We start from the raw sequence: 15384 nt of genomic DNA on the forward strand, positions 1-15384 counted from the left end.
ACAACGGGCAGCTAGAACTACAGGTGGAATTACACACGACAGTACAGCAGTGCTGTCTTTGGTGATTTGGTGCCTCAATCACTAATCATTCCTTAATTCATTTAGATAGAGAGTGGTAATCACAGTGACAACAAGGTTTGCAGTTTCCACTATCAACAATCTCCCCCTGCAACTGGCACCTTACAGGAGGAAACACAAGCAGCCCAAGCTGACCAATCAAGTTCTTGTGGTCTCCATGTGTTATCTCTGTAGCGGCCATAGCCCTGATGTGTAGCTGCATTTTTGAGAAGGTGCATGTCCACTACAGCGTAGCAACAGCGTTTACAAGTACAAGCTATACCTCTCCATTGGGGTGCAGGGTGGTCTTTATTGAATTGATATTTTGTGATCTATCAAAGCCACTTCAGGTGGAAGCATTCTCTTTGCAACACGTACTGCCCTCTACAACTGAAAAAAAAAACACAATTACTCCAGGTATGAAATGAACATACAGAGCAGTCCAATAATGTAGAGCACAACACATCTATCTGAAGGACAGAATGCACAGCCAGTATCTTCAGTCAGGTGGTGGTCAGTCACAGGAGCATATAAGGTGAAAATCAAAACTAACCAGCACACACTGAGATGACTTTACTGTGACTTTATTAGGAGCGAGCAATGTGTTTCGCCCGTAGCTTCTTCGGGTTGGCTCAGCACCGTCATCTATCTGAAGATTGTAGATTACTCTGTAGGAAGTCTAGCCTCATGTGTGACCTCAGCACTCTGTACATTACTATGAGCTCATAGCTTTCCCTATGCAAACACTAGGGTAGAATCCAAACCTTCAAAACCACATTTTTCTACATATCATCCGACAGCATCACCAGCAGCTCAAGATAATATAGTTTAAACAATTGTTTATAATCTTGAAAATCATATACTGTACATACTGAGCTTTGACCAGACTACAGTCCTGTGAACTAGTCAAGCACAGTACCACAAATATATATGAATGGATGGTATGTGGGTGAACTTAACCACAGCAGCAGAGGGAATGTGCAGCTTTGTTTTTTTTTTGTTTTTTTTACTAAAGGAAAATACTATGTTCATGTACATGCTTGACATGCCACAGCAACATATGAAAGCAATTACCATCTCACTGAAGACTCAGCATATTGCTGCTGAACTCTTGGTGCTTATGGTGTGCGTTTAAAACTCATCAAACAGTTTAATGGGTCAACTGAAGGACAAGACTCCTCCACAGTATCTGCTGGAAGAATTATTTATAAGAGTGTCACAATCCAGACTTCCTAACAATGTTTTCCTTTTCCAAATGAATCCTGTTTCCTCCCTCCCTCCCTCTTTGCCAGTTCCTATCTGATGGCCTGTGAGCAGCACCTCCCCCCATCCTGTAAATCCTACTCCTCAGAACACCACCTCTTACTCCACATGGCTCATGTCTGAGACATGACACAATGCTTAGCGGCAGCCCTCTCCCCTTTTCCCTGCAATGCTCTAAACCATAACATCATTTAGGGAGTGGAACTATTGTTTCACTAAGTGGTGTGAAAAAGTTGTTTTTTTTTTTGTAATCATGCATTTTTAAGGGTGTAGTTTCTGGCTAGGCTCCTGTTGTTGTACTGGATCACATTTTAATATAAGGTGTGCAAACAGATGGCAGAAAATGAAAGGCTCCAGGTTGGCACTGAGTCTGAAATGAAGGAGTTAAACTAGCTTGGTGGGTTGTTCAGGAGTGATGGAAAGATGGAGTGTGATACTGATTGGCAGACTGGTATAGCCTCTGCAGTTATGTGCTATAGTACAGGTGATGAAGAGACAGCTGACTGAGAATTACCAGACCACTTACATTCCAACACTTCATCGATTAGACAATCAGAGGAATTGTAGCAGTTTACAAATGACCAATACGTGTTTGACACACTGTTAGCCTGTGTTTTACCTGACCAGGCAGTATGACGCTGCTCCCAACCAAACACTGAACACTATCTTAACTGCAGTATTACTACAGTCAACATACAGTAACTTCATAGCAGATATTGGCAGCGACTTTTGGCCCTCTTACAAGTAAATTCTGCATTTAAGCATGATATAAAGCTGCTTGAACTTGATAACATATCATATTTAGTGTAGCATCTGTAATTATTAGGACAGTGATGTGTTTCTTATGGTTTGCCTCTGTACTCCAGACTCATAGGTCTTTCTAACCTTTGGGGGCTACTTACAAAAAACGTAAACACCTTCAGTAAAATAATTATTACTGTCATTGTTTCATTTCAAATCCAACCTGCATGAGCCTTCACTAATCTGTCTGAATACTCCCAGCCCACACTGCTCAGTTAGTGAAAGTGGTCTGAGCTGATCTTGGTGAAGTTAATGTCCAGGGTGTTAAATCACCCAACCCCCTCAACACCCAACACCAACCAAACCCCTGTCTGACACCCTCCCCCACCACAATTCACAGACAGACGTTAACAACATGCAAGAGCTTCATTTACTGAACACAGTCATGTAAATGAAGTTCCTTTAGGTTGTCTGGAAGCTTCATCTCTTTAAGCTGCAGCTGAACTTGAGTCGCAGCAGCAGAGATATTCTCAAACTTATGTCAAAAATTCTGAAAATACAAAGATTCAGTGTTTCCTCTAAAACTGTACGGTATGGTGTTGTATCAATAACCTGCATTGCTGAAGTAGCAGACTGCTTTACTGACATCATATAGTTTTAATGCTTCATAAGTCTGTCCAGCTACTAAAGTATCTCCAGCTCGATGTGGAAAATGTGAAACAGCTTACTTGGACCTTCAAACTGCTCCTCCTTCAAGCTAATGCAGAGACACCTCTCCTAGCTAAAGCTGCACATGTCCACAAAGAACTGTGCAGACAATCTCAGAGAAGAGATAACAAGTCAGTGTTTCCTCCATAGTATCACCTCGTCTAAGGCCATGTTCAGATGCACTTCCACAAGCATCCCGACACAGAGGGCTTTGACAAAAAAAAAAAGCCAAACACAAGGCAAAAAGTTGAATCTGGCTCAACACAGTGTGACTTCATCCAGCAACAACTCTCTGTTGGCTAATTTAATACATTTCCTAAGAATTTTTTCCTTTTCCAAATGAATCCTGGTCCTGTTCAGAACTGGACAATTTTTTGACCTCTGGCCGCTGCTTCAACGCATACAAAAATGAATACTGCTGATGTGAGGTGTAAGAGAGTATAATACACTCTATTATACACAGATGATATAAATAATAAGAAGTCTAATAGTAAATACATTTCCTTCTCTCATTTCAAGTACGGCTGCATTTCAAAATAAAGTAATGTGCATCAAATGTGCATAAAATCATATTGGGCTCTTAGACTGTTCCTATTTTCTGTGCCTTCAGTTTGGATTGGAGTGGGTATGTTTGCTCTAAAGATTTGTGCTTTGTCTGTAGTGGCGCTTCACAATTGCCACGGTCTCTGAGCATATGAGACACTCAAATCACAACACAACTGGTTTAAACTGCTCATGTATTTCCTCCATTTTACTCATGTAACTACATTCATTGTGAATTGGGCTCTGAGCACTTCCAAAACACTGGTGGCCTACGCTGAACCATGCACCTGAACGCCTCCTGTGCCTCCTGTGTAGTCACTGGCTGCTGTTGCTGATTTGCTAAACATGCCGCTACATTTTCTGTCTAAACACAGGGTAAGAGTGTCCATACTTAGTTTTCTCTGACTCATGTCACGCCTTGTCTCTGGTCTCTCCCTGACATGCTGGAGTCAGTCGGTAGAGCTCTGAGGCACCGCCCTGCTCCTGCTGCAGAGCAGAGCGGCTCACTGATCCCTGGTTCATTCAAAGTTTATTAATATTAAACATATCGCGTGTCAAAATTGCACCAAATTCCACACTGCACTCCCTTGGGTCCCCAGCCATACACCCGCCAAGATTCCTGGTTGATTACTTTGTAACTTAAACAGCATATTGTTTACCTCTCAACAGCTGAGATAGAGGACAAACATTCTGTCTGATTGTACTATAAACATCTATACAGTTTTCAGGCATCTAATAAACCTCAAAATAGGGCTGACCCCTAACTGTCAATCATCACTGTCATCATTCAACAAGCCCCCGACTAGAACATTACTTACTCAAATCACTGCATCACTGTATAACATAACTACAAAACTAACTGTAATGAAGACAGGGGGCAGAGTGAGTCAGTCAGTTCAACTACTACTGAACCACATGTTGGTTCAAGCTGCTCCACTGTCATCGAGAGCATGTCAACACTGAGGCGGCTAAAGAATGACATGCGATGAATGAATTTTACCAGCACACTGAATACAACACTTGATTAGCCAATAATAACTTCTCATGTCTAGAAATGTTCTTTATTGTCACAGTAATCAGCTGAGCGGTGTTATCTCCCTGCACCGCTCTGTACTGCACAATATCTGTCAGTAATCTGACCGGTGACTGAATGGAAAATGCTGTCTCAGCTAGCCCCACCTTCCTCAGCACCTTTGGAGAATAATGAGATTAGCATCTATCCCTCCTTTGGATGGCTGTTTTATGCATTGTAAATTATGCTTTGTCATCGGAGAGTCTGGACTGTTGTTTAAAAAGATGATGTTGCAACTGGCTCTGCCTTCACTGCAGCAGGAAGACAGATGATTCAGCAGAGTCACCTCTAAATCTGAATAATTCACTCATGTTCATCATAGAATTATAACAATATACAGGCACAAGTCATTTAAGTGACAATATTTACTTACATTACTGTCAGTCTTGTTTAAGTGCCTGATAAGGAAGGTGTGGAAGTTGTATTACCATGGCAACAAGCACTGTCCTTGATGTGACTTGATAAATTACTAAATTCTACATCCATATGACAATGAAATGTATGGCCTGTGACATTTCATTTAATGGGAAATGTAACATTTATATCAGGAGACAACAGCAGTGTGAGTGGAGTTCAAGCCTCTACAGTAATGACAGCAGTCCTTCTTTGTTCAGAATGGATGACTGCAGTGAAGAGAGAAACACACACCCGCAGGTGGTGTCACCTCTGTTGCCTGATTCCATCCCTTCTCAAGACTCTGTGGGTGTGTACACACTGTACTCACAGTCACAGTCACTCTCCTGTTGGTTTGTTGCATACATGTAAAACAGTAAATGTGACGTGTCATAATGACTCATCATTCTGGGATGGAACCATAAAGTTACTGTAATTGGAACCTATGGTGAAAGAGCCTCATGTTGTCCTTATAATCCTTGTATTTTTCTACCAATACTGATTTTTATTCAAAGTAATGAGCATAAGACAACTGTGCCTGTCTAGAATTAACCCCCCCCAAAAAAAGATTCCGGTAGAATTTTGACTATTATAGCTCCAAGAGAACAAATCATGCTTTCAATCATGACAGTAATCTCATAATTGTGCATTTATATTGGGGGCAATGATTTCATTTTTTCAATTTTGCCTGAACTTAATATGTAAGAACTGTCTTTGGTATTCTGAATGGTTAATATACTCCATTAAGCAATATCTTTTATGTAGAAATCCTAAATAGATTCAGTGTTATGGCCTGTATTGGCAGGCAGTTACAGTCAGAAACACCTACTGTAATATATTAATATATTTATTCATGTCATAAATTGTCTCTCTCTTGCTGACACACACACACACACGTAGCTAACATTAAAACAATGTTTGCTGGTTATCTGTTTAGCTAACAGATCAATGTGAGCTAGCAATCAGCAATAACTTTGACTTAGAAGTCAGCTGGTCTGTTACTTGGTAGCTAACAGTAAAGTGACCTCATTCACTAACTTTTTGTAGTTTTAGTTGACCCATATGTAAAAAATAAATCTCTCATCCACTCTATACTGATGTGTGTGAAAGTGATGTCAGCCTCTTTGGTCCTTCTAGTAAAGCAATTAGGTGCTGCACATCTAGTGTTTTACATCTATGGTTTGTTGCATCTAGGACAATTTACCCTGTTATCATTCTCATTGGTTGAAAGAGTTTTATGACATCACATCATTCCAAGCATGTTTCCACCAGCTTTAACTCTAGATCTAATCAGCCAGAGTAAGTGACACCACCTGTGTGAGTGAGCAGGCCACATCATATGACTGATATCTATATTCCAGTGACAATTACACAGTTTTTCCACTGCAGGAATTTAACAATCTGTAACCTGAACTTTTAATGCAGGAGGTCAACAGGTTCCTGCTGTGTTCCAGTTGTGCCACAGCTCAACTGAGGTTGGACATTATTTGTGTTGTGCAAAGATGGTAACAGATGCTTTGTCGCTGCACTTTTCTCTGTTTAATTCCACAGCACTATCCCGCACTACTCATATTTTTCTCTGTCTCACTAGGCCAGAGTTTTTCTCACCCCAAAAATGGAGCATTTGCAAAATGATGAAAGACCTGCCATCACTCATTTGAAACATCAATATAGCCAATCACACTATACAGCTGTTGTCATTAACCTGTACTCATGTTGATATTGTTAGACACTGTCATGATGATCAAATTAAGATGTGATCAGCATCACAGCGCAGCAGGAATGACTGCAGAGCCACTCATTCATTCTCATTCTATACTCTTGTTTGATCTTTTTTCTTTCAGTGCAGTCTTTGGCTGTGTGTGTGTGTTGTATCCCTGTTTCTACCAGACACTGAGAGATCATTTGTTTTCTAACCATCCAGTTCCCTTTGAATGGTCAAATACTAATGAGGACTCTTAATTTGCCCGACAAACATTCTCCATTGTTCTTCTTTCTAAAGTGTTGTTTGTCCTGGTCCATACAGATGCTGCAAATTCACTATTGTTTCCATTATCAATTAGTCTGCCCATTACTTTCTTGATGAATTGTTTGGTCTATAATATGTCATCACAGTTTCCTGAAGTTCAAGGTGATATCTTAAAATGTCCCTAATGTTACATTTACACTGTAAGAGAAAATCAGCAAATCCTCACATTAGAAAAGCAGGAGCTAGATGATAAGAGTTAACTAGACTTGAGTTTTTGCTTTTAAAAAACCCTTAGATTTGTCAAAATCCTGGCAGATATTTCTGTTGATCTACTCATCAGTCTGCTTTTCGTTCAGTCTGACATGTGTTGGCTCACAGAAAATGAATCCAGCAAATCAACATGAACAAAAGGTTTCTTTTATCCCCCAAAGTGCTGCTGTCAAAATCCAAGAAAAACAAATTATGTCCAAGTAAATGGCATTAGTCATAGAGACTCTGCCACACTGGATCTAGTGATGAGAAATAGTTTTATAAAATGTGATGCAAATCCCCAGACAAGATGTTTTGACAGAAAAGTAATCAGCCAAGATCAGCGTCACCCCCGGTGGTAACATATGACATCTGGCTGTTAGTGTTGACATTTCACATGCTTGTGCAACATCCTGCATCAAGTTAATGCAGTTTGGTTTGACTGGTGGGGAGAAAGAGCCTGATAGTGGGGGATCTGCAGAGTGATGCTGCATTCATGTCACATAACAGTATCATCACACAATAATCTCAATCAGTCAGAAAAATGGCAACAAGTATTTGAAATCTTATGAAAATGTTACATTTTCTGTAAACTTTGACACTTTTTTTTTATCACACACAGATGGTAACGCCTGTCCAGTGTGATAAACTCTTAACTTCCACTATGTGTGAAGCTCTGCCTTCACAACCACTGCAAAATGTATTAACTTCAACCCCAGGAGACAGTATGCCTTTGTTGCTTAAAACAGCATTCACAGCTGGTTTCTGCCTTCTTCATAATCTTACTTTATTAACCCACAAGTTTTACATTTCAACAACACAAAGTACTTTTCTTAAGCTTCAGGAGCTGAAATGACAATTGTGTGGTATTTAGCTCTCATCCCTGCAGAACATCAGCAGGGTGCAGTCTCTATGGTTCTCTATCAGTTACATTACATAACACTGAAGCCTTGCCAAGCCCTTGGAAAGGTTAGTTCCAATATCTCTTGTAAGGAAAGAACTTCAACCAACCAAACTCCATTTAATAATCCACTAATTTAATGCTTCTTTGCTTAATGATAAAGTTACACTGCTCAAACAGTCATGCATAAGATGTCATGCAAATTAGTATAACCTGCTGAAATAATCGGCATAAAAATGACTCACCAGGCAGCATTTTAACATTCATACTTTTTAGGATGATTGCACAGTGCTTACTGTCGCCCTCCACAGTGGATTATCATGTGAAATCATGATGGAGATAGCAGGACGACTAATAAAGCTCAAAGTTGAAACATTGTTAAAAGAGTTAATGCCGAATTGAACGTTAACCGTGTCTGTAAAATATCTTTAATAATTCCTAGTACGTACAGGATGTATTCATTCAGACAATTAAATTGAGAGAAATTTCAATGGAGTTCGCCTGACTGTTAGGTATGTACTACCTATGACGGAGGAAAGAGTAATATTAGGGCAAAACAATCTTAACCTTCGACAAGACATAAACACAGTATAATGACAAAAACGGCGACATATTATAATTATGATTTGAGAAGGACGAGCGTGAGCAGACACCCGCAGCAGCAGCAGCAGCGGCAGCACAGGGCGGGTGATGAGCACTGCGTTACCTGAGGACATGGTGCAGACTTTTTTGCTGCATTGAGTCACAACTCCGGTGGGACGGGCCATGTGACCAAACTCTGCACCGTTATGGAGGACCGAATGTACTCTATCGGTACTCTGAGCCAGTACGAACATCCTGACACACCGAGCTCATCCTAGCACTCAGAAAACATCAGCTAGAATGATGAACTTTTATTATCGCCATATTCATTTGGACAGTGCTGCTCTACGCAGGCCAGTAGGCGAGGTCCTGTACACTGCGGCTGCCCTTGGTAGAGCCAAAGCGGTGCTCTATAGCTCACACAACCTCCCTGTACTGCAGCACAGATGTCGGAAAGACTTTATAGAGTGAATAGCACCGTAATAGAGCATTAAATTGAGTTAATACCCTTTACTAGGACCGCCAACCTCAGGAATGTCACTGAAGTGTACGTGAACGACTCCCACACACCACACCGAAGCACAAAACGTATGTGCGCGCGCATTAATTGCTATCAGAGATGCTGCTAAAAACTAAGAAAAAAAAACATTTAGCACTAACGAAGTTGGCTTACTTACCTGTTATTATCTTCTCTGTCGCCGTTTCTTTCTCAGTCATCATATCCCGCAGTTTCACCTCCTCCCGAGCCTTCTCTCCGATACAGCCACACCAAGCAATTTTCCTGGTTTAGTGGGAAAACCGGGCCAAAGAAGAAAAAACATCAACAAAAACACCCTCCACGCTGCTAACTCGGTGTCCCCTTCAACTTCACTTCGCTTGGCCGCTTCCTGCGTTATGAGAAAGGCGTTAAAAGCACATGTAGAAGATTTAGGGTCGGGAGGTTTTTGAAGTATGGGGGGGCAGTGTGCCTCAGCACAGAGGATGTTGGACCCCAGACTGCTGCTGCTGCTGCTCTGTCCGCCCCTCCCAACACATTCACGGCTGTCCTGGCCAGGAATGCTGCTGCCCAGTCTGCTGCAGCTCTGCTCAGGACAGCCGGTAGAGATGCTGTGCTCTCCTCCTGACAAACATGAGGGAGTCCAGATTTCAGAGGTATGTTGACAAACTTAACTGGACAGGTAGATAAATGGAACCAAGGCTGGATTACCAACCGATCAAAGTAGGCAACTGCCCAGGGGCCCCAAAAGCCCAGGTTTCTACAGATCCTACATCTTGTGGTCCTTGAACTCTGTGTCAAAATCTAGTTATAAGATTTTAATAGTTTTAGTTTTCATTGAGCTCAGTTGTTAAGTTGTGTTTTATGAAACTACACACAGAAAACTGAGGGCGATGTAGTATTATTCCATCATAGGAGTACTGTAAGACTGCAACCAACAATTATTTTCATTATCAATCATTTAATTTATTAATCCATTGATTGTTCAGTCTATTTAAAAAATGTCAGAAAATAGTGTAAAATGGGAATTGTTATACCCTGATACCCAAATGAACATATTCAGATGTCTTGTTTTGTCTGACCAACAGTCAAAAACCAAACCAAAGATGGTGAATTAACTATCACCGAAAACAGGAAAACTGACAAATACTCACATTTGAGATGCTAGGAGCAATGAATTCTGGGCATTTGTGCCTTAAAAATATCTTAAATGATTGATAAATTATGAATTAATTTTGCCAACCAATCATTTCAGCTCTCTAGTAATAACATGTATGGTGGGTGTCAGTAGAAGCCAAACAACAACTTTTGCCCTTTTACATGTCCATGTGTGCCCAAATGAGTCAGTGTTGGACCAGCATTTCAGCCCCCTGTGTTTACCTAGTTTTGTTGGTTTATCCTTTTTATTATTTTTTTTTTATTCACTCTACTTTTATTTATTTATTTATTTATTTATGTAAATATTTCTTTACATTTGTCAGTAACCTATGTGGATCCCGCATGGACTTGTTAAAGTTCAACCAATCATAAAAAGGCTGTTTGGAAAAGCTGTGTAGCAACACAAAGCCAGACAACATCTTGCAAGCCTTTTTCCCAATGGGAGTAAAAGCTGCTCTTTCCAGAGACATTTGAAGATCACAGCCATTGAAAGCTCAGAGATGCGTGAGATTGTAAAGGAAAGAAAGGGTTCCCACTGCTGTTTGAGTGAAATAAAGAATGGTCAATCATCTGGGCTATGCAGCCTACTTGAAATGATGTCTGTCTCAAGCACATTTATCCATAGCCTTACCACGGATAAAAAAAAATAAATTGACCGCAGTTGAGCAGAGGGCAACTGCCATTTACACATCACTTTGGAAGAAAGTCTTAAATGTAAATGGAGTTTGCCCAGTTGTCTGGGAATTGTGGATGTTAAAATTTAAAGCATTTTGAGGTCTTCTCATCCATGTTGGTCTAAAAGTATTAAATTTCTCCAAAAACAAAAAAATGGAAATTTAAAGATGTCATGGTGTCATGCTGCTTGACTTTACACTTTTCAGTTGATTTAATTAGTTGCTTTGTGGCAGTAAGTCACAGAGACGTGTTACTTTGGACATCCTGCTGATTTGACTCAGGCATGTCTTATACCACATGGAGAGTATTTTATGTGAATCTAGTTAAATGTTAACGATCCCCTCCAGACATGTAATAAGACATAAACATACTCCGCTAGAGACAATAAAGTGTGTCTGATATGGCTTTTCCACGAAAAAGTCTAATTACCTTGTTAAAATCCATAAAATTGCAACCACTCCTTCTCCCTCATTAAAAAGCCAAAATCTGTGAATATGCAAATATTTTTCATTTCAGAAGTTTAACTGCTGGACACAAGATGTCTCCTACTTCACTGTAAAGTCTATTCTCAGTGTTTGTGCAATGGAGGCTTCAAGTTTCCACATCACACTTGTATAAGTTGAATATTGGACCAGGATTGTCTTCCAAACTAGTTGTGATGTAACAAATCATGCATACAGGCCCATCCATAAAATTTGGATGGAAAAACGTATTTTTGAGTGGAGGGAGAGTTCAAGATAAAGATTAGATGGTTTTGATGCCATCACTTCATGATGCTTATAGTGAGTGAAATATTCAATCCAAGACACCAATGAGTTCATCTTTACATCAAAAGGAAATATTCTCAGTCTCTTCATTTTATACATTTCCCAAAATTTCAGCCTGACATATTTGCTACCTTTGAAAACTTTGAGATCTCCACTAAAATGTATTTAGAGAAAAGTCATAATCCTATGAGAGTGAAACTGTAACTTTAAGAGAAACGTCATAATATAACCAAACATCAACAAAAAAGTCATATCATTTTCAAAGTCATAAAGCACCCTGCTCACTGTTTTTTGGTGAGCTGTAGTTTCAGACAGGTTGCTTGACATACTGATAATGTCTCTCTGACCACTTCAATTTCAGCAGCATCTGCCACCAGTACTCTTAAGTGTTGCTGCGGGTTTTACCTGATGCTGTTTTCATGTTTCATGTAACAACTACACTGCATCATCAAAAGTGCTTTTACACATTGTTAACTGATCCTCAAGTGAGTCCACTGTCTCCAGTGTGCAAGCAAGGCAGGTCTCTAGTGCAAACGACATTTGGGAAAGGGGACGTGACTTCAGACCAAACGTCTCCTAGCACAAGGTCTAAATTGAACCAAGAGAAATCCTCCAGTTAGCCAGACAGCATACTAAAAAGTAAATAAATAAACTAAAACTTAAAGGACAGGTTCACAATTTTTCAAGTGTGTCCTAAAACAACAGTCAGGTGTCCATATGAACAATGAAAGAGGTTTTCCTTGCTGTAATCATTCCTCCTGTTCATACCGGCTATTAAAAGATCCCCTTCACATGTCCTTTCAATGTAAGGGATGGAGGCCAAAATCCAGTGTTTTTAGCATCAAATTCCCTCTTTGTGTTTCCTCAGACAGTGTTTCCCTGTTGAGCTGTAGTGGAAGTATAGTAACAAAAAGAGGGACTTTGGCACTAAAAAGACTGAAACACTGAAAGACATCTCCTTGATTTGACTCATTTGGATTAGCTTCATATTAGCTTCACATCAACTTTTAAATACATTTTTTCACAGGAGGACTGTGAATTTTGTCCCTCATCACTTATATTGTAAGTGCATCATGAAGGGATCTTCTATTGGTCAGTATGAACAGGAAGAATGATTACAGCAAGAAAAACATGTTTCAATGTTCATTTGGGCTCCTGACTGTTGTTTTAAGACAGACTTGAAAAATTGTGAACACATCCTTTGACTAAATTAAACTAATGGAAAATCAGACACAAAAAAAGCAATATAGATGGACATGCATTTAATACTGTGGTAAAGAAAAATGTTCAATAACAAGAAGAAAGGAAACATTGAGGACAAAAAAGCAACATGAGACAGGTAAGCTAGGCCAACACTGTGATGAATGTAGCTGCTATCTTGGAACATCAGATATCCATCCAGATAGAGGTAAGTGGCATTAGAGGCTTTATTGATTTGGTACAGGTTTGGGGGGGGGGGGGTTAAGCTGTATTCAGACCAACCCATAGCTCTGCATCAGATTCAGTGCCACAGCAAAAAAAAAAAAAAAAATGCTGGGTCATCCACAAAAAAGCTGTGCCTTTGTCGCAGCACAGTCAATCAATGCGTTGTGTTGGCCAATCAAATACGTGCAAGCATTCATACCAGCCCGTATAAAGTATGAAGCATAGGGCTAATTTCACACTTCATCTGCTGTGATAACTTCCTAGAGTGGTAAAGCAGTAAAAGCTGCTGTACAGTGTCTGTTTATTAATTTATTCATTTTTGTTTTGTTTTACATGTTGTATTTTATTGTGACCTATGTGACCCATGAGTTGTGTCCTTAATAAAATCTGAAATGAAAAAAAATTAAGATGATAAGCCTTTAAACTGGCCATCCTGGTTTGTATTTGATCCTCTCATTGGTACTATAGCAACACACCCACACTAATATGGGTTAAATTAATTTTTGATGCATTTTGCCTTTATTAGACAGCTGATGATATAGCTATAGACAGAAAAGATGTATATAGAGAGGCATATGTCATGCAACTACTTGTATTACTACTTTGTAACTGTATATGGTATCTTTATAATATTTGTCACTGGATGAAGGAAGCTTCCTGTAAAGGACTGTGTATTTTATTAATAATTATAGGGAAAATGTTGATGCGTAGCAAGGTATCATGCAACAAATATAGAGAATAAGGTTTACAACAAATCAGTTAATAAGTACCTGGGTTTCTCTGAGAACTGCTAGAACCACTGTTTATAGCTCCTGGTACTTAAAAGCTAAAAACTGAGTGTGTACTTACTGTCTTAGAACACTGTGTACATTTTGCCTGTGTAGTTATTCTCAGGGCTTTTTCCTTTCTTTTGTAAATTCCTATGAATAAATATAAGTAAAGTAATGTAGACAGAGGTGGAACAAACTAAGTACATCTACTGAAGTACTGTACTTAAGCAGGATTTTGAGGAATAAGGGTAAAGCATGCCTATGTCCCTTTTCATGGTGAAGGTCCTTCTCCATCTCTCATCTCATTTCTTGTCTTTTTTCATCTGTTGCTATCTAGCACATAACTCACATAACTGCATCTGTAGTAGTAATCCAGTATAATAATACCACTCAGAGGGGCTTTTATGGAGTAGTTTTACATTGTGGATTTGCTACTGGAACTTAAGAAAATGATCTGGATACCTCTTCCACCACTGACAGTATAATATGTAGTATTTCCAGTGTGGAGGACCAGATGCTTGATTTTGGCACCTGGTGAGGATGTATGAGGTCATTTTGTTTCTTTCCAGCATCTTACTCCATCTAGTGGTCACTCAGTCCTCCTCACGGCTGCTGAGGCACTGCCCCAGAACTTGTGATGGATGGATGTATCAAGGTGAAACTGTTCAACTGCAGTAAATGTGTTGGCTTCATCTCAGTTTTCACTGGAAAACTGAGAAGGCAGAGGCTGTTATTGGCACTGCTCTCTACTGAAGAAAGAGTCCCAGTGAAAATATCTCAAAGTGAGGTCTGTGGATCATTCAAAGGAATACAGCGGAGTCATGGCAACTGATTCAGAGAGAGATATCTGAAACCCTCAGGACATAAAACCAATATGGTCGACATGGATAATATGGTTTTGGTTGAACTGATCCTTCAGTTTATAATTACAAAAGGATCTTCTTTTTGTCAGACATGGATTTTTGTACCATGGAACTTTCAGATTTGTACAGTGATTTTGCCAAATGCAGAGGATATCTTTGGTTGTCAACTTGCAATGATTTTACTGGACCAATTATTTGATTGTGCTGTGTGTAGTCTTTGTGATTGAGATGCTTTGAGAGGAAATCTATCTGCAGGTTTAGTTGGTGTTTGTGCTGAGTTCATAGATTCTCAAACATTATCTGATTGTGCTCCATGTCTACTTGATCCAGATATTTATAGGGCAGTATGTTTCCCAAAAAAGGTAGAGAATGTCCTAAAATTACATGAAAATGAGGGAAATCTGTAATTATTGGTGAACAAATACTGTATGTGCTGACAGGAGATTCCCTGAACTAATATAATCTACAGATTAAGTGGAATTTACTTGCTAAGGAAGAATTACTCAGCAGGTGTCAGTTGAAGTTCAAAGAACTCAGAACTCAGAATTTTGATAAAAACCTGCACACAGACACATATTTAGTTTCATACACACATCAAGGAACACTTTTACACACACACTCGTGCACAGCAATGCATACACACATAGCGCATCAGGTTTTTTGATATTATGTGTTTATTGCTGTTTGCGTTCTTCTGCTAGAAGAGAGTAGAGGGTCTAAATGATGTCATTTATCTGACTTTTGTTGGAATC

The 15384-nt window shown here is 39.6% G+C and overlaps 1 protein-coding gene across 3 annotated transcripts in view; it reads right to left on the reverse strand.

Annotated features, from left to right (window-relative positions):
• hspa12a (heat shock protein 12A) overlaps positions 1-9613 on the reverse strand; it is a 58319-nt gene extending 48706 nt beyond the window's left edge. For 2 of the 3 annotated variants that reach the window (XM_067609297.1, XM_067609298.1), the window contains exon 1: positions 9156-9613. In XM_067609297.1, the coding sequence (XP_067465398.1) occupies positions 9156-9198 (43 nt within the window). In that variant the 5' untranslated portion in view covers positions 9199-9613. The remainder of the gene's footprint in view (positions 1-9155) is intronic. The other variant, XM_067609296.1, reaches the window with a different exon arrangement.
• Positions 9614-15384: the final 5771 nt, after the last annotated feature.

The sequence above is a fragment of the Thunnus thynnus genome, chromosome 14 (assembly GCF_963924715.1).
Source record: "Thunnus thynnus chromosome 14, fThuThy2.1, whole genome shotgun sequence".
NCBI classification, from domain to species: Eukaryota; Metazoa; Chordata; class Actinopteri; order Scombriformes; family Scombridae; genus Thunnus; species Thunnus thynnus.